The sequence below is a fragment of the Peromyscus leucopus genome, chromosome 7 (assembly GCF_004664715.2).
Source record: "Peromyscus leucopus breed LL Stock chromosome 7, UCI_PerLeu_2.1, whole genome shotgun sequence".
NCBI classification, from domain to species: Eukaryota; Metazoa; Chordata; class Mammalia; order Rodentia; family Cricetidae; genus Peromyscus; species Peromyscus leucopus.
Genome location: NC_051069.1, coordinates 109,876,597 through 109,895,219, shown reverse-complemented (window position 1 = coordinate 109,895,219; position 18,623 = coordinate 109,876,597). Strand labels below are relative to the sequence as shown.

Sequence of the window (18,623 nt, the reverse complement as noted above, 5' to 3'; positions counted from 1 at the left end):
TAACAACAGTTAGCAAGAAGTCTGCCATGGCCATACAGTTTGTAAGCAATATAAGTCTCTGTGTTTACTTGGTTGGGTCTGAGCGGCTGTGGGACTGGCGGGTGACAGAGATTTGTCCTGACTATGGGCAAGGCAGGAAAACTCTAGCTATAGTCATGCAATGTGTTTGATCATATTCATTCTTCCTACCTCAGCTTTGTCCTCTCTGTCTCTCTCTCTCTGTCCCATGAAATCCAGTGTGTGCTGTCTGTGGCCTAAAAGGCGTGTGGTTGGCCTGCAGGGTCTGCATCTGTAAAGAAAACTGACTCTCCTTGCCCCCAAAGCCGTCATTTGTCCATAGCCTCAGTTACGGGGTGGGGGCTCATGAACCCCGGCCCACTCTGTGCCAGCATGCACTGTGCCAGCATGCACTGTGCCAGCATGCGGACTGAGCTGTGCAGGTGACGACAGCTGTGGTGAGGTGATGAGCGCAGTCCTGCCCTGTCTACAGCGCACTGCTTTGCCCAGCTCCCCTTGACATCTGGCTCTTACAACTCTCCATCATCTTCCACCACGCTTAGTGAGTCTTAGCGTGTGTGTGTGTGTGTGTGTGTGTGTGTGTGTGTGTGTGTGTGTGTGTGTGTGTGTTATAGGTATCTCATTTAGGGCTGAGCACTCCACAGTCACGTGTTTTCTCCACTTTGACCAGTTGTGAGTCTGCATTGCTGATGTCCACTACAATAGAAGCTTCTCTGATGAAGGCAAGTACTGCACTGATGTGTCGGTATAAGGGTAAGTATTTAGAAGGCATTTTGATACTATGTCCTGTAGCTGGAGTTTTCTCCAGTCCCGCCTGGGCCTGCAGCCACTCAGACCCAAGTAAACACACAGAGACTTGTATTAATTAAAACTGTGTGGCCTAATGGCTCAGGCTTCTTGCTAGCTAGATCTTACATCTTAAATTAACCATTCCTATAAATCTATACCTTGCCACATGGCTCGTGGCTTACTGATATCTTTACATCTTGCTTCTTCTGTGTCTGGCTGGCGTCTCCTGACTCAGCCTTCCTGTTCCCAGGATCCTCTTCTCTGCTTGTCCTACCTATACTATACTTCCTGCCTGGCTACTGGCCAATCAGAGTTTTATTTATCAACCAAATCAGAGCAGCACATTCACAGCATACAGAGTGATGTCCACAGCAATGTCCAGTTAGGAGACTAAGGGTAGTATGTTAACTCCTGGGACCCAACCATGGGTTCTTGCCCAGATGTGCAGAAACAGGCGTGTGTTTCCTCCAGAGTGTGGATCAGGCCTTAGAGCCAATCAGAAAGCGCTGGTCATCCCCGAGACATTCATGCCGCTATTGCGCCCGTGGCCTCTCTCACCGTGTCTGTCACTCCTGCTGCTGGCGGTGTTCACGGCTCCCCCAGCAACCTGCATAGCACTCTTGGTACTGTAAGGGCGAGATAGCAGGGAGGAAGCCTCCTGGTCAGCACCAGTTAGATTCTTCATGTCCTGTGACGTGTGTGAGGTGTCTTCAATCCCAGGGTCTTACCGTCAGGTTCTGGTGGGCAACCAAGAGCAGTGGCGGAGGCCTGTCCTGAGAAAGTCAGTTTCTTCTGTGTTTGCGCTCCTGTGTTAATTTCAGTACCTATCAGTACCCATTCTGATCTTTTTCCATTTCTTTTTGGGTTTTCTGGAAAATGATAAAGCAGGAGTTGAATCACCACATATATATTTGTAAAACATATATATTGTAAACATTCTTGGTCATGTCTGTGCTGAGCCCTTGATGTTCCTGTCATTGGGCACTGCCACATCAGGGGTCACTTTCGTATTAAATGTCTCACAGCAAATCATTCTTACAAGGCCCACTTCCTGGTTTCTCGTATGGACAGTGTGCCTGAATTTCTGCTTTGGCGTCTTGTAGATGAGTTTGACTTCTGTGTTTGTGGCTCCGGCTGACTCTTCTGTCCACTGTCGCCTGGGTGGGAGGGCAGCTCTGTTGTGTCCTCAGAGCACATCGGGAGGCATGAGAGTCTGTGTACAGTGTGATCTAGCTGTCCATTTGCATCTGATGCTGCAGTAGATGAAAGAAACACGGAGAGGGACCCAGCAGCTGCAGGAATCGCTCGGACATCATGAGAACATATCCCCAAAGCAGGAAACAACTGCAGTTTAAATTGAGACTCCTTTCGGTTCCCACTGTCTGAGGGAGAGTTGAAGGCCCAGCCTCCCCGCCCCGCAGACTCACAGTTGTGGTACTGGTGTGAGGGTCTTTGTACTGTAGCTTTTAGATCATCATCCAGGAGACCCAGTTTTAATAACATGACAGAGTTAACCTGCCTCCATCAGAAAACGTTTCTGTGGTGAGTAGGTGTGTGCTGTTCCCACACGTGTCATTGGGGCAGGCGAGATGGCTCAGCAGGGCAAAGGTGTTTGCTGTCAAGACTGACGACCTGAGTTCACCCCCAGGATCGGTGTGGTGGAAGGAGAGAACTGATTCCCGAAAGATGTCCTGAAGGAGTGCGGTCAGGAAGGGGATATCAGAGGCCAGTTCTCCTATGTGTACTTGACACTTGGATACGTTAGCCTTGGGGATTCCAACAGTTTCTTTAAATAGAAATTATTGGTGCATGTGTGTGTCTGTGTGGGCTCACAGGTGTGGAAGTCAAGGGAAAAGTTGATTCTCTCCTTCCTACTTGAGTCCTGGAGTTCAAACTCAGTTTGTCGGACTTGAGGTCACTGAGTCATCTTTTCAGACCTCTTTGACTTGAGTAGAACTAACTGAAATTAAAAATGATAAAACTAATGCTGGGTGGCACACACCTTTAATCCCAGCACTCAGGAGACAGAGGCAGGCGGGTCTCTGTGAGTTCGAGGCCAGCCTGGACTACAGAGTGAGTTCCAGGAAAGGTGCAAAGCTACACAGAGAAGCCCTGTCTCGGGGGGAAAAAAAAAACCGATAAAATTAATGGCTTGGGAAGTCATGAAAGAGCTAAGTGACTCAAACAAGGAAGCTTTGTTATCAGGTAGCCACACATGTGTTCCTTGTGTGGCTAGCAGGAAGGGAGGGACATAGGTGCAGGCAGACACTACTCCTTCCTTTCTGGGGGTCTCAGGAGCTTGAAAGTGAAAAGCCAGAAAGCACATTCGTGAAGGGACCATCCCAGTCAGAGCCTCCCACCCATGGTGAGGTGAGACTGTTTAGCCAGGGTCAATATACAGGACTCATCACCAGGGCAGTGACCTGCTGAGGGCCGCTGCGGGTGAGTGAGGGTGGAATTGTCATTACGTTGTGGTCCATGGTGGTCGTGATGTGGTTGGAACCCAGGGTGAGCTGCTGGGTGGAGGCGGCCATCCTGATGGTAGGTCTGGCCTAAGCTCAGTCAGCAGGGATGTCTGACCCTTTCTCTCCCCTCCAGCACCAGAGAGAGGTCTCTGCTACCTGGTGGTCTATGGAGCCTCAGAGGCTCAGGCTGGCCTCTGTTCTCTGTGGGTTAGGCACTCAACAGAGGCGGTAGTCAGGTCAGCTGGAGTGAGCACAGGCCTTGTTTTCCAGCTGACAGAGGAAGCCCCGGGCTCCTGATGAAGGATGCTGGCCAGGTCCAGCTGACCATGTCTGCCCTCTGGTGGTCACTCATGTGGAGCACCATAGTCTCTACAATGTGCTCTCATGGAAGAGCTTCCTCCATACTGTTTCCATTTCTTGTTTGTCTATTTAAATATATGCAAATGCAGGTTTGCTCTAAGCTTCTGATCCACTGGCTGCAAGCCCCCAGGACTGGCATGGCTGTCCTGTAGTCCATTTCTGTCTGATACAGATTGTTAAATAGATTATTAATCCCAAGGTTGTGGTTCCCAGGGCTTCCTTTCCCCACTGTCTCCCCGCCCCCCCCATTGCAGAGACGCAGCCTATGATCCTATGATCTCCACTGCACTGACGGGTGGCTGTGCCCTGCCCGTTGTTACAGTAACACCAGTGCATAGTGGTGACTGTGTTCCATCTTATTCCAGAGTCATGCAGCTGGCTGCTGATTTCCAAATGGAGAAGGGCTGTGGAAGGAAGATTGACAAGGCCCAGGCTGGCTTGGGCCACTAGAGATTTCCCTGGGTCATATGCAGGGTCTCTGTTGTCAGAAGTTGGTTCCAGTAGCATGGTGTGTGCATTGAGGCTGCTGCCATGCTCAAAACTGGCAGGCTCACCAACGATCAGCAAGAGCGTGGGGACTCCAAAACCCAAAGGGACTCGCCCAGTGTTGGGCCTCCTTATCGTGGAGGGCAGCACAAGGCTCCATAACTTGTCTTTTAATATTAATTTATGTATTATCTATTTGGTTTTTCAAAGCAGACTTTCTCTGTGTAACCTTGGCTGTCCAGGAACTCACTTTATGGCCAGACAGGCATTGATCCACCTGCCTCTGCCTCCTGAGTGCTGGGATTAAAGGTGTGTGCCACCACCACCTAGCTGAATTTTTTTTGTATTATTTATTTTGTATTATTTGTATTTATTATTTTGTTTGTTTTGGTTTTTCGAGACAGGGTTTCTCTGTGTAGCTTTGGCGCCTTTCCTGGACCTCACTCTGTAGCCCAGACTAGCCTCGAACTCAGAGATCTGCCTGTCTCTGCCTCCCGAGTGCTGGGATTAAAGGTGTGCACCACTGCTGCCCAGCTTTATTTATTATTTGTATTTTCATTTGTGTGTGTGCCTCCCTGTTTATATGTGCACCACCTGTATGCAGCTGCCTGCATAGGTCAACGAGGGCATCAGATCCTATGGGACTGGAATTACAGGGAGCTGTGAGCCACCTGACGTGGGTGCTGGGCACCAAACCTAGGTCCTCTGTAAGAGCCGCAAGTGTTTGTAACCACCAAAGCATCTCTCCAGGCCCTTCCCTCTCTTTGGAAGGAGGAGTCTCTTGTGCTCCATGTGGGTCTCTTGAGGTCACTGGCAGTGCCGCACACCATGAGCCTTTCCAAGGTCTGTCTCTTACCGACTGTCCTGTGATGCAGGATCCTGCTCACCAGGTCCAGTTAACATGATGAGATGCTTTGGTGGTCAATGATCAGGGTCCTTCTGGATGGGCACAACGGGAGATCTGACCCCGGGGCAACCGTGAAGGTCACTGTCAGTGTCCTCCACTTATCTCTGGCCTGCAAGGCTGGGCCGCTCGGAGCCCTTCAGGCTGGTGCTCTCCGCACCAAGGCATGTCCCCCAGCCCCACTTCTGCAGCGTGGTTCAGCGGGTGACAGGGAAGGCCACACCCTGGAGCATCCCTGCATTCCCAGCTACCTCAGCTTTGAGGCCAGGGTTCCTCTGCCTTGGTGGCACATTAGCGTTCTGCATATTCAGAACAATTCTGTCAAGGATTATCCCAGACCACTTAGGACTCCCTGGAGGTAGATGCAGGCAGCTGCGGATTTGAAAGCTCATAACCCCACTGTGTGGGCCAAATGAGCCCCGGCTCAGTGCTCCTGGCCTGGTGTCACCTGACAGCTGGCTGCAGCATACACTCTGGGCTGTAAGAGGTCCTGGAGATCAAGCTCTCTGAGCTCAGGAGCCCGAATCATGTTTGAGGTGGCCAGCCTAGCCCACCCTTGTGGCTTAGTCCCTGGGGCAGAGGGAGGTTCTAAGTGGGGGGGGGGGCTTTTGCCATCATTGCCTGCTTGCTGGGGTCTCCGGGGAAACGTTCCCTCCCTGCTTCCATTAACATCAGAGTCCTGTTTCTTGGCTCTCTCTTGCATTTCTTATTCATACAGCCTTGGGGTCCCATCTTGATGTCCATGGTCTGTGTGATAACACACTAAGGACAAGCCCTGGGGTTTGTCTCTTGTTCCTTTTCAAAAGTCATTTCAAAGTCATCAAGATTCGCTATCTGTGCTCCTGAGTGAAAGCTGCCTGTGTGCTGGCCAAGCTTCCGGGTTTCCTATTCCCTCTCTGTTTTTTCTGTCTCATTTTGGTCTTTGAAGTTTCTTATTTTTTACCTTCTCTCTCTCTCCTCTCTCTCTCTCTCTCTCTCTCTCTCTCTCTCTCTCTCTCCTCTCTCTCTCTCTCTCTCTCCTCTCTCTCCTCTCCCAGCTCAGCTGTGAGTCTATCATGTTTATCTAATGTAAAATAATCCCAGTAGGAGGACATTTAGAATATTTTTCTTGCCATCTGCCAGAAGTGGGCAAAGGGGTTTTGTCATAGCCGATCTCCTCATCTGCATGGCAAGGTTCAGTGTTACACAGTGTTTACGAAGTGTTTTTATATTTATTTTATTGTGTGTATGTACTGAAAGGTCTCAGATGTGTGTTCAAGAGAGGCTCTGAAATGGATTGTGGAGAATAAGAAGGCAGACATACAGCCAACAAACAGTATGGGGGTGCTCTGAGGAGAGGGTTTAGGACCCACACGACAGAAGTGGGGGTCTCTTCTTATCCCTTCCTGAGGATGGGGAGGTTTGACAGCAGAAGCCTGCAGTCAGGTCTCCGATTTCCAGGCAGAAGGCAGGGAAAGGGGTCGGGGGCGGAAAGTGTGACCATCAATAACCGCTCTGCGGTAAACTCACTTCCCCAGGTGAGAGGTCCTGACACCCTGCTCACTAGAGTGGGAGTCCGTGTTACCTGTGAGAGGAAAGGCCGCTGGCTGCAGGGGCTGTGGCCTGGGCAGCAGCTGGGTTCTGACATTGCGTTCTCTCTTATATGAGTGTGAGGCCATGTGGCATGAGCTCAGAGGACCACTTCGTAGAGCACAGCACGCTCAGGTAGGCAGGAGGTGTAAGAACAACTAACTCATTTTTCCTTTCACTCTGCTTTTTGATAGCCCTTTTCAAATTCAGTTTTACCTCTGTCAACTATAGATGTAACCAACCGTCTTATTAAATAAGAAACACAGAAACAATGCAAAAGAGAAAGCCGAGAGTCAGAGCTCAGAGCTAAAATCTCACTTCGCTGCGGTGTCCAGCTTCCGAAAGAGAGCTCTATTTCTGTCTGTTTGTCTATTTAAAGTATTTTTTCTGCTTCTCATTGGTTGTAAACCCAAACACGTGACTGCCTCGTCACTGTCTGAATGTACAGCCCCTAGTCTTAAAGGCATATGTTCAATGCTGGCTATATCCTGAAACACAGATATCTATGGATAAAGCGTGTACCACCACCACACTCTTGCTATGGCTCTAATAGCTCTGACCCCGGCAACTTTATTTATTAACATACAATCAAAATCACATTTCAGTACAATTAGATTACCACCACAGTCAACAAAAAATGTTTTCCTCTTCTTATTGCCCTTTCATGTGTTCCATTTGTTTATTTTTTTTTTTTCCTTTTAAAAAGAACTAACTATTTTATGTTTGGGTGTTTGCCTGTATATATGTATGTGTACCATGTGTGTGCAGTGCCTCAGGAGGCCAGAAGAGGGAGCCAGATCCCCCTGGATCTGGACTTAGAACAGTTGTGAGGCACCATGTGGATGCTGGGAATTGAAATCCCATCTCTGGAAGAGCTGCCAGTGCTTTTAACTACTGTGTCACCTCTCCTGCCCCTTTTTTCCCTTTTTAATATTAATATTTATTTAAAATTTAAAGATAAATGGGAAACCAATAACATGATATTGCAGGGATATGTTAACTGTTACCCACATTAACTTTCTATAGGTGGGATGTGGTCACTGGAGTAACTCACCATCTGTGTAGACACTGTTTACAAGATGCTGGCTACACAGCATTAAAATGGTCTCAATTTTCTGGGGCCCTTAACTCTGCAAACACCAGTGGATTATAAAATGGAGAGATGCTGTAAATCCCAGCAGCTAGCTTGGGAACAGAAAGCCCAACCTGAGATTTGAGTGTAGGATATGCTCGATTTTGTGAAAAATTAACCTTTTAATTCAAGGTTATTGCTGATTTTCATGCAGCTGTTCTGACAGGCGTGCAGCATTGTCTCATGTGGGGGTTGGTTTGCATTTCCCTAATATCTGTGGTGCTGCATTTGGAAGGCATCTGTCTTTGGTGCAGTTTCTCCACGCCTTTACTGGCCCGAGATGGTGAAACATCCTCGTGATCGTTCTCCAGACAGTGTGTAGTTTAAGCTTATGCTGGTGGTCGGTTTGAGTTAACTGTTTGTACATGGGTTGGAATGAGTCACCCTGTGGGTTTGTCACGTTGGCTGGACCCCTCTTGTGGGGCTGTTTGTGGCTGCCTTCCTGTTCACCATGAACATCAACTCTCCCCGTAGTGAGATCGCCTTGTGTTTCTTGAAGCAGTGTTGTGTAGTTTCACACACAGTCCCAGTCTCTGTGAATCCTCACTCTTGTCTGTATCTCAGTAGTCTCGTAGATGTATACATGTCTGTGTGTATGATAAATTCATGTAGACACATACATGCATATATATATATATATATTTGAACATATATATGTATATATGCCTGTGTTTATGATGCATATATATGTATGTATGTGAACATGTGTATATGTCTTTGCATATAATGTACACGTGTATATGTGAAAATGTATATATACATGTTTGTATATGATATATGCATACATACATGTGTATGTGTATATATGTGAACATTTATGTGTATACATGTCTGGTGCATGATGTATGCATGTACATGTGTGTATGTATATGTGTGAATATATGTATATACACATCTCTGTTTATGATATATATGCACACATGAACATATATGTGTATGTATGTCTTTGTATAGGATATGTATGCATGTATGTAATATATGGACATATATGATATATTTATGTATATGTGTGTATATGTATGTATGTAAGCAGTATGTGTATATCTGTTTGTGTATGTGATGATTGTATATATGTATATGTCTATATGCTTTTTTTGCTGAATTGACTTCTTTACTATCATATAAAGTTTCTCTTGGTCTCTAACAGGTTTGTTTTGTTCCAAAGTTTCTGCTATCAATACAGCCCTCTCCGATTTCCGCTGCTGCTGTTACATCTTTTTTGTTTTTCACAGTCCATGCATGTGAGTTTCTTGTAGGCAGCTTCTAGTTGGGTCATACTTTGTTTTAATTCTGCTTTTCCAGTCTCTGTCTCTTAATTGCTGTATTTATGTCATTTACATTTAATGTAATTACTGAAATATTTGATCATATGTGCAACAATTGACTTTTGTTTTCTGTCTGTCTTAAATTCCTTTGTTTCCTTTTTACTACCTTCTTGGAGTTTGCTGAACTTGCAATTTCATTTTGACCTTTTTCCTGTGGTATTACTGAATTCTGTTGTGTAGATTTTGTTTTAGTAATTGTTCCTAGGGTTTTTTTTTTTTTTTTTTGACACAGGGTTTCTCTGTGTAGCTCTGCACCTTTCCTGGATCTCACTCTGCAGACCAGGTTGGCCTCGAACTCACAGAGATCCACCTGCCTCTGCCTCCCAAGTGCTGCGATTAAAGGCATGCACCACCACGGCCCGACGCTCCTAGGTTTTTATACCAACACATCAAAGTCCATTAGTGTCATCATTTTACTAGTTCAAGTGGGGTATAGAAAATTCCTCCCTTTTAAACTATTTTTTGTATAATTGTCTAAATGTAATTTTATTATTTTTGCCTTAACCAAAACATAATTTAGAATGTATAAGAAGCCTGTTCACTTCACCTCTGCATTTCCTACTTTCTTTTGCTTTCTTCCCTACACTCCAACTTTCCTTATTTCATCCTTTGCTTTCTCTTTAGAAATATGTACTTCTACCATCTTTTAGGGTAATTTGTTAGTGCCCAATTTGCTAATTTTGTAGATAACAAATTTCTGAGCACTGGCAGTTTCAAAAGATTGAGTGTGGTACTTAATGACAGTTCATGAGGATGAAATGACGACAGAAGAATGATGTCACACTGGGACAGACACCACAGCCACCTGATTCCCTCCAACAAGCACTTCAGATATGGAAATCACACTGTGGCACATCTGTGTAATGGAATATTATGTGAGAGCAAAAAAAAAAAATGAAGTATCAATATCTACAACAACACAGGAAAATCTCAAGTGCATGAAATACAAGAGGCCAGAAAAAAGATGCACAGAATATGGCCACGTGTACATAAACTTTAGAGACTGTGAACTACAAACAAGTGGCAAAGAGAAGACCATTGTCTGGGATTACCAAAGGACCTTCGAAGAGCACTGGGAACTGAGGATTTCTCAGTCGCAGACACTTTGCAAATGTATTTCACTGCAGACTTTACAGGAGCCGGCGAAGAGGGCCCAGTGGGTAGAGGAGCTTGCCACCAAGTGAACCTGAGTTAGATCCCAGAGCCCACAGTGGAGGGAGAGAGCCAGCTCCCGAAAGCTGTCCTCTTCCTCGTGTGCTGTGGCAGGTGCATGTCTGCACGTGCACCCACACTAATGCAAACATTAAGAACACACAGTTTATTGCGTATCAGTCACACTTTGGTGTAGCTGTTTGAAGGTGCCTTGTTAGCCAGTGTCCCCACTGTAGCAGGAATCTTAGCGAGTCTTATTAATTAAATGAATCTGGGGCCAGTTATTGGGGTGAAATGCTGGATGGTCAGAGAGACAGAACAAGCCACAGCTACCTCACCTCGCCGGATCCTCAGCTGGTCTTGTCTCCTCAGACTGGAGGCTTCTGAGTCCTCATCCCAATGGCTTTCAGCTAAATTGCTGCTCCAAAGCTTGAATGCTTAACCAGCCAGATGCTTCTAGTTTCTGGTCCTCACGCCTTATATACCTTTCTGCTTTCTACCACCACTCCCTGGGATTAAAGGCTCGCTTTCTGGGATTAAAGGCGTGAGTCACCATGCCTGGCTGTATCCTTGAACACATGGATTTCTGCCTAGCTCTGCCTCCCAAGTGCTGGGATTAAAGGTGTGTGCTACCACTGCCTATCCTTTATGTTTAATATTGTGGGTGCTCTGTCTCTGACCCCAGATAAGTTTATTAGCATGCACAATATTTGGGAGAATACAATACCACACCCCACAATACAGACGCAGCGCTGTGAGGCGCCCTGAATTGACACACCTTTCCCATTGCAGGCCATCACGCTCTTAACGGAATTAATCCGTGAGAACTTCAGGAGCAGCAAGCTGAAGCAGTGCCTCCTGCCCAGCCTTGGGCAGCTCATCTACCTCGTAGCAACCCAGGTGAGACTGGCCGGTGAACTCTGACCCTGGTCACCTCCTGCAGACACCTCCTCACTTCTCCCCTGAGAACATAATTCAGGGCCTTAGGATACTGTCCACTTCTAGGGAAGAGATCTTTTGCGATCCTTGTATGTCTTTCTGCCCCACCTCCCTCCCACACTGCCCAAGCTCCTTTAGCTTAGGAGATTCTCAACCACATTTTAAAATGAAAGGACTGAAGTGCTCAAAGCCTCAGCAGGTTGTTGGTGTTTGTCCTTCAGGCAGGAGGAGATGTTGCTTTCCCACTGTAAGAGCTCCACCCCATGTAAATGAGACATTAGTTTGTGCAGACATTAGCGTGACTGTGAGAACTTTCGATGGCAGGATGAAGAATTGCAATTTCTGAAGTCCACAGGGCTACTCACTGTTCACCAGTGTGCTATTGACAGATTATGGGCTGTCATCTCTCACGTGTGAGCTTTAGATATTCTGACAGGTTTCTCTCATTGTATTTTTGAAGTTTTGTTTCCTCAACTGTCATGTCTCTAGCCTGCCCTGCCCTGCCTGCCCCTGCACCTGTGCCCTGCACCTGTGCCCTGAACCTGTACCCTGCATCTATGCCCTGCACCTGTGCCCCTGCACCTGTGCCCTGCACCTGTGCCCTGCACCTGTGCCCTGCACCTGTGCCCCTGCACCTGTGCCCTGCACCTGTGCCCTGCACCTGTGCCCTGCACCTGCCCCTGCACCTGTGCCCCTGCATCTGTACCCTGCACCTGTGCCCTGCCTGACCCGCACTGTGCCCTGCCCTGTACCTGCACCTGTGCCCTGCACCTGTGCCCTGCACCTGTGCCCTGCACCTGTGCCCCTGCACCTGTGCCCTGCACCTGTGCCCCTGCACCTGTGCCCCTGCACCTGTGCCCTGCACCTGTGCCCCTGCACCTGTGCCCCTGCACCTGTGCCGCTGCATCTGTGCCCTGCACCTGCGCCCTGCACCCCCCCCTGTGCCCTGCACCTGTGCCCCTGCATCTGCGCCCTGCACCTGTGCCCTGCACCTGTGCCATGCACCTGTGCCCTGCACCTGTGTATACAGTTTCTCCTGCTTGTGCCATTTTCTCCCATGACACCTATATTTCTCCCATGACACCTTGAGAGGACATAGATAGCCTTCCCTGGCTCCTGATTGGCCTGCACCCTCTCCAGCCTCTTCCCCTCCTGGACTTTCTTTGTAACACCCATCTCTATCTTGATTTATTTTTTCTTTAGTATATGTTTCTGTCTCTGATCTTTATTCACCACTGCCTCATCATGGCTGTATGGCTGTTTAGAAGTTTTGTAAGTACATGGTAGTTAAATGCCTTGTTAGGGTTGGGGATATAGTCTAGCATGTGTGGGACACTGGGATCAATCTCCAGGAGCACAAATGAATCAATAAATGAATAAATAAAGAAATACATATATTGTATGCAGGCCCCGGGGTGGGCAGGGAAGGAGTGAGGAGGCTGGGGAGATGTGGGGATGAAAGACTCCCTTGGTGCAGACAGATACTTCACCGTAAGAGCAAGGAGCCCTCCTAAGGTGTTAAGGTGGGCTCTTAGGTCTGCTCCGGTTTAAATGAAGGGATTAGATGGAGAATGAGATTCCCAGCTTGCAGGAGGACAAGCCAGGAAGGGGCAGTAGTGGATCTCTGCGCAGAGGGAGCGTCGCCGGGGCTGAGGGCATTGACGGTCCAAGAGAAAGGACTAAAGAATCTACTGGGTGGTGACATGGGAGTCACTGGGAACTTGGGGCTGGGGACATGGAGAAATGGCTCAGCAGGTAAAGGACTTGCCATGAAAATGTGAAGACCACAATTTAACTCCTCAGAAGCCACATAAATGCCACTGGGTGTGGTGGCCACCTAGAATCCTAGTGTGAGAGACAGGGTTCCCAGAGCAAGCTGGATCAGTGAGCTCTGGGTTCAAGTGAGAGACTCTGCCTCAGTGTAGGAGGTGCGGACTCAAAGTGAGAGACTCTGCCTCAGTGTAGGAGGTGCGGACTCAAAGTGAGAGACTCTGCCTCAGTGTAGGAGGTGCGGACTCAAAGTGAGAGACTCTGCCTCAGTGTAGGAGGTGCGGACTCAAAGTGAGAGACTGCCTCAGTGTAGGAGGTGTGGACTCAAAGGTGGGAGACTCTGCCTCAGTGTAGGAGGTGCAGACTCAAAGTGAGAGACTCTGCCTCAGTGTAGGAGGTGTGGACTCAAAGTGAGAGACTCTGCCTCAGTGTAGGAGGTGCGGACTCAAAGTGAGAGACTCTGCCTCAGGGTAGGAGGTGCGGACTCAAAGTGAGAGACTCTGCCTCAGTGTAGGAGGTGCGGACTCTGGTTGTCACACCTATATGTCTGTGAACACAAACACGCACCACACACTGTACACACCACAGAACTGGTTGGTGACTCAACACCATCTTTTATGCATTTTTTTTTTTTTTTTTGGTTTTTCGAGACAGGGTTTCTTTGTGTAGTTTTGGTGCCTGTCCTGGATCTCGCTCTGTAGACCAGGCTGGCCTCGAACTCACAGAGACCCTCCTGTCTCTGCCTTCCGAGTGCTGGGGTTAAAGGTATGTGCCACCACCGCCCAGCTGCCTATGCATTTTTACTTGGAGTGGGGATACAGAGTCAGTAGAGTGGGCTGAGGAGACTGAGGAGCAAGTGGAAGGGGTTGTATGAAGTGATAAGGTGGAAGGAGCCAGGCAGGCTTGGAACATACTGTGTAGCTGAGGATGTCCTTAAACTTCTGATCGTCTGGAGAGGGAGACAGTGAACCTACTGAGGTGGAGATGAGTCAGTGGAGAGAAGACATACTGTGTCTAGGAATGATAGAGTGAGGACTCTTTGTTACCATGGGCCTGGGGAAGGCAGGATAGGAATGAAGCCTCTCCCAAGTGGGAGGGCGGGCTGTCCGTCAGGACTCCGGGCATGGGGTAGAGAAGTACTTCCCAGTGTGTGTAGCGGGTGCATAGTGGACATGGTTATTTCTTTCTCGCAGATTCTCTGAGGAGGGGAGACTGCACCAAGTGGCAGGAGGGTCACAGGTTAGATACAGAAACACAGATAGTTGGTGAGAGAATCAGAAAACCCAGAGAGTGGGGCACAGCTTTTGGGGAGTGGAGAATTGTAGCCAAGTGGCTTGGAGAGGGGCCAGGGCAGGGGGCAGATGGATGGGGTCACCTGCCCCTCTGTGTTCACCTTCCCAGCACATTCCTCCCCCCTGCTTTTCGCTGCTCCTTGTCTGTTTAAGGGTTGTACAGCTGAGTGGCCCGGCCTTGTCTAGAGCCTGGGCTTTGCCATAGTCACTCCAGTGGGAGTTGAGCATTCTGCATCTTTGCCTCACGCCAGATAACGGGTGCTGCGCTGGGGGATGCTGTGCTGGGGGATGCTGCGCTGGGGGACGCCGAGGGCACAGCTGGCTGTGCGAGGGCCTGCCCGGCACCCTGTGCAGGACAAGAAGCAGAAATACTGTGTGTGCACACGCAGTAAGAGGCCCCAGGTCAAGTCCAAATGTCGGGAGCAAGTGGTGATTCCAGCGGACCCGGAAAGCTTCAGCTGTGTGCTTGGCAGCTTTTGCTGGAATGCTGGGGATCTCTTGTGGCACCACTTTCACGGTCTTTCCTCACCTTCATTTTTCTAGGAAGAAAAGAAACAGCACTCCAGGGACTGCTGGGCTGTCCCCTTGGCTGCCTACACTGTGCTTATGAGGTGCCTCCGGGAAGGGGTAAGGAGCCTTTGTTGTCCTCTGTAGACCTGGCCACTGCAGTCGCCCTCCAGGCGAGGAGCGAGGAGCGGAGCACAGCCCACAGCGGTGCACACTTGCCGTCAAACAGCTCTTGCTCCTGAATTTAAATAATCTGGCAGGCCGCATCCCCGCTTAAGTGTCCTGCGTAAAAGATGGTGGGATAGCCAGGTATGGTGGCACACGCCTTTAATCCCAGCACTCAGGAAGCAGAGGCAGATGGAACTCTGAATTCAAGGTCACCTTGGTCTGTAGAGTGAGTTCCAGGACAGCCAGGACTACACAGAGAAACCCTATCTCAGGGGGAAAAAAAAGGAAAAAAAGATGATGGGAAATGCAGACAATGTGGCCTGACCATCCTCTATAGCAGTGATTCTCAACCTGTGGGTTGCATATCAGATATTCTGCATATCATATATTTACATTAAGTTTCATAACAGCAGCAAAATTACAGTAATGAAGTAGCAACAGAATAATTTTATGGTTGGGGGTCACCACAACATGAGGAACTATATTAAAGGGTCAAAGCATTAGGAAGGTTGAGAACCACTGCTCTGTAAGATGATGTTAATTACCCTGCCTCTGTCCAAGATTTTTCTAGGGTAGCCCAGCAGGCAAGATGTGTGCAGAGCCCTCCGTGAGCCACCTGACGCACGATGAGCTTGTCGCTGCCCTCCTGAGCTCCACACAGATGGCCACCCTGTGGTCCATTGTCACGTAGCCTCCACGTTACCACACACAGTTCTTAAAAACAGGTCTAGTGCCAGGTGGCGGTGGTGGTGGTGGCGGCGGCGGCGGCAGCAGCGGCGGCGGTGGCGGCACACACCTTTAATCCCAACACTCGGGAGGCAGAGGCAGGCGGATCTCTGTTAGTTCGAGGCCAACCTGGTCTACAGAGTGAGTTCCAGGAAAGGCTCCAAAGCTACACAGAGAAACCCTGTCTCAATCCCTACCCCCCCCCCAAAAAAAAACCCACCAAACTGGCCTAGCAGGTTGGTGGCCTCTATCTGCTTGATGCTATTTGACATGGTTCCACCCAAGGAAAAGCCACAGGCTAAAGACATTGATTACTACAAGAATGAAAAAGACTCATCAGGATGAACATTTTCCTTCCAGTGTCACATGGCAATGGAGGAGGGTTCCAGCAGTGGGTGTGCGGCTGAGGCGCCCCCTAGTGGTCAGTGTCTTGGCCAGTGTTCCATTGCTATGAAGAGACACCATGACCATGGCAGCTCCTCAAAGGAAAGCATTTAATTGGTGCTGGCTTATAGTTTTAGAGGTTTGGGAAGCATGGCAGCATGCAGGCAGACATGGTGCTGGAAAAGGAACTGAGAGTTCTCCATCTTGATCCTCAGGCAGCAGGAAGAAGCACTGGGCCTGGCTTGAGCACCTGAAACCTCACAACCCACCCCCGGTGACACACTTCCTCCAACAAGGCCACACCTCCTAATAGTGCTACTCCCTGGTGTCCAGGCATTCAAATCCATGAGCCTATGGGCTCTTAGTCTGTAGGTCTTTGTCATGATGGTGCATGCGACATGGGGTTTAATGCATCATCCTTTATCAGTAACGTGAGAATAGGGTCCTCAGCTGCGGCCAGGACCATGCTCTCACTTATCACTCACGGCCTTAAGCTCGGGCACTTGGGGAACACTAGCCTTACCTCTTGGGGAGACAAGATGAAACATGAAAGAATCAATATGTCAAGGATGTAAGGACCAAAGAAGCTGGTGGTAAGACCTCAAACACAGGGTCTTCTGCCAGTGGTGAGCAGGCAGGCCTGGAATGTCCCATTGTTATTTTTAAAGTTGACATTGTTTTGCCTCCTGGTAGAACCTTCGGGAGTGTCTTTTCTCCAGACTTTTCTCCTGTCTGTTGCTGAGGTGGGAACAATGTGTCTAAAGTGAGAGTGTTAAGTATGTAGCATTGACAGAGCAGACAAGACATAAAAGTAGTTCTGATGAACAATACATACTGTAGGCAGAAACAGTGGGTGGAGAGAGAGGGAGGGAGGGAGGGAGGAGGGGGGGGAGGGAGGGAGAGAGAGAGAGAGAAAGAGAGAGAGAGGGAGAGACAGAGAGAGACAGAGACAGAGAGAGACAGAGAGACAGGGAGAGAGAGAGGGAGGGAGAGAGGGAGAGAGAGAAGAGAGGAGAGAGGAGACAGGAGAGAGGGATGGAGGGAGGGAGAGACAGAGAGAGAGAGGAGAGAGACAGAGAGAGAGAGAGAGAGAGAGAGAGAGAGAGGAGAGACAGAGAGAGAGAGAGAGAGAGAAGAGAGAGAGAGAAGAGAGAAGCAATGAATTACCCATCCTGGAGGAAATAGGGATTTTCTATGACAGCATGTCCTGGGTGTGTAGAGCCCTGTCTGGACAGATAAGGGGTGGCACTCACTGACTTTAGTGGGTAAATTGTATGTGATCACTGGTCTCCTTTGGGGTGGGGACTCCTGGAGGCATCACAGGTCACTGGGTTGGGCTCTGCTTCTTACTTTTGCCTTTCGGTCTCTGTGTACAAGTTTTGCAGATGACACAGCGTGGAGAATGATATTTGTTCACTAAATTATTACTAACAGTTTTAAAATAGAGATAAAGTTTTGTGTTTTAGTAATATGCTTGCTTTTTTTGGGGGGGGGGCACGACCACAGTATTTCTCTGTGTAGTTTTGGAGCCTGTCCTGGATCTCGCTCTGTAGACCAGGCTGGCCTCAAACTCACAGAGATCCACCCAGCTCTGCCTCCAGAGTGCTGGGATTAAAGGTGTGTGCCACCACTGCCCAGCAACATGCTTGCTTTTTAATACATTGAATTATATGTGTTTTGTGTATATATGTGTACACACATGTACATGTTGAGTCTTATGCTTTCATAAAGGGGGAAGGTTCAAGATTTTGTGTAATTTATGAAGATTCTCTGTGTTGGAGAAGCAATTCAGTGTGTCCTTAGCCGTGAGAACTGCATTTTCCTCACCCACACTGTTACCATTTTGTCCCACCTATTTTATGGTGGCACATTTAAAATGCATTTATTTGTGCCTTTGTTTTCTGAAATGAAATGTTGGAACACATTTCCTATCACTCTGCCCAAAGGAATCCATGTGTATTCTTGTTTGTTGTCTGTGATTATGTGTTGCAGGTGCTTAAACAGATTTATTTTTAAGTGTGTGTGTATGTGTGTGTGTGTGTGTGTGTGTGTGTGTGTGTGGTTTTGTGCACATGGGTGCAGGTGCCCACTGTGGCCAGAAGAAGGTGTCAGATGCCTTGGAGCTGGAGATGCAGGCAGTCGTCAGCTGTCCCACGTGGGTGCTGGGAACACAAATGCTCTTAACAGCTGAACCAACTCTCTAGTCCCATGGTGTGGGTACTTTTAACTTGTGGTCGGCTCTTTTACTTTTTTTCTTTCTTTCTTTTAAACCAATCTTTTTTTTTTTTTTTTAAAGATTTATTTATTTATATTTTTTTACAGACCGGCAGATCGCTGTGAGTTCGAGCCACCTGGTACAATGAGTCAGGAAAGGCAAAATACGAAAAAAAAAAAAAAAAAAAAAAAAAAAAGATTTATTTATTTATTATGTATACAGTGTTCTGTCTGCATGTGTCCCTGCAGGCCAGAAGAGGGCACCAGATCTCTATTACAGATGGTTGTGAGCCACCATGTGGTTGCTGGGAATTGAACTCAAGTCCTCTGGAAGAGCAGTCAGTGCTCTTAACCTCTGAGCCATCCCTCCAGCCCCTCTTTTACTTTCTTTACAGTATCTGTTGACAGCAGAAGGTCTTAAGG

At 48.3% G+C, this 18,623-nt stretch overlaps 1 protein-coding gene across 3 annotated transcripts in view; it reads left to right on the top strand.

Moving 5' to 3' along the window:
* Nucleotides 1-18,623, top strand: part of Ulk4 (unc-51 like kinase 4) — a 352,379-nt gene that overhangs the window by 38,723 nt on the left and 295,033 nt on the right. For all 3 annotated transcript variants that reach the window (XM_037208051.1, XM_037208050.1, XM_037208049.1), the window contains 2 exons: nucleotides 10,993-11,100; nucleotides 14,745-14,828. In XM_037208051.1, coding sequence (XP_037063946.1) covers nucleotides 10,993-11,100; nucleotides 14,745-14,828 — 192 coding nt within the window. The remainder of the gene's footprint in view (nucleotides 1-10,992; nucleotides 11,101-14,744; nucleotides 14,829-18,623) is intronic.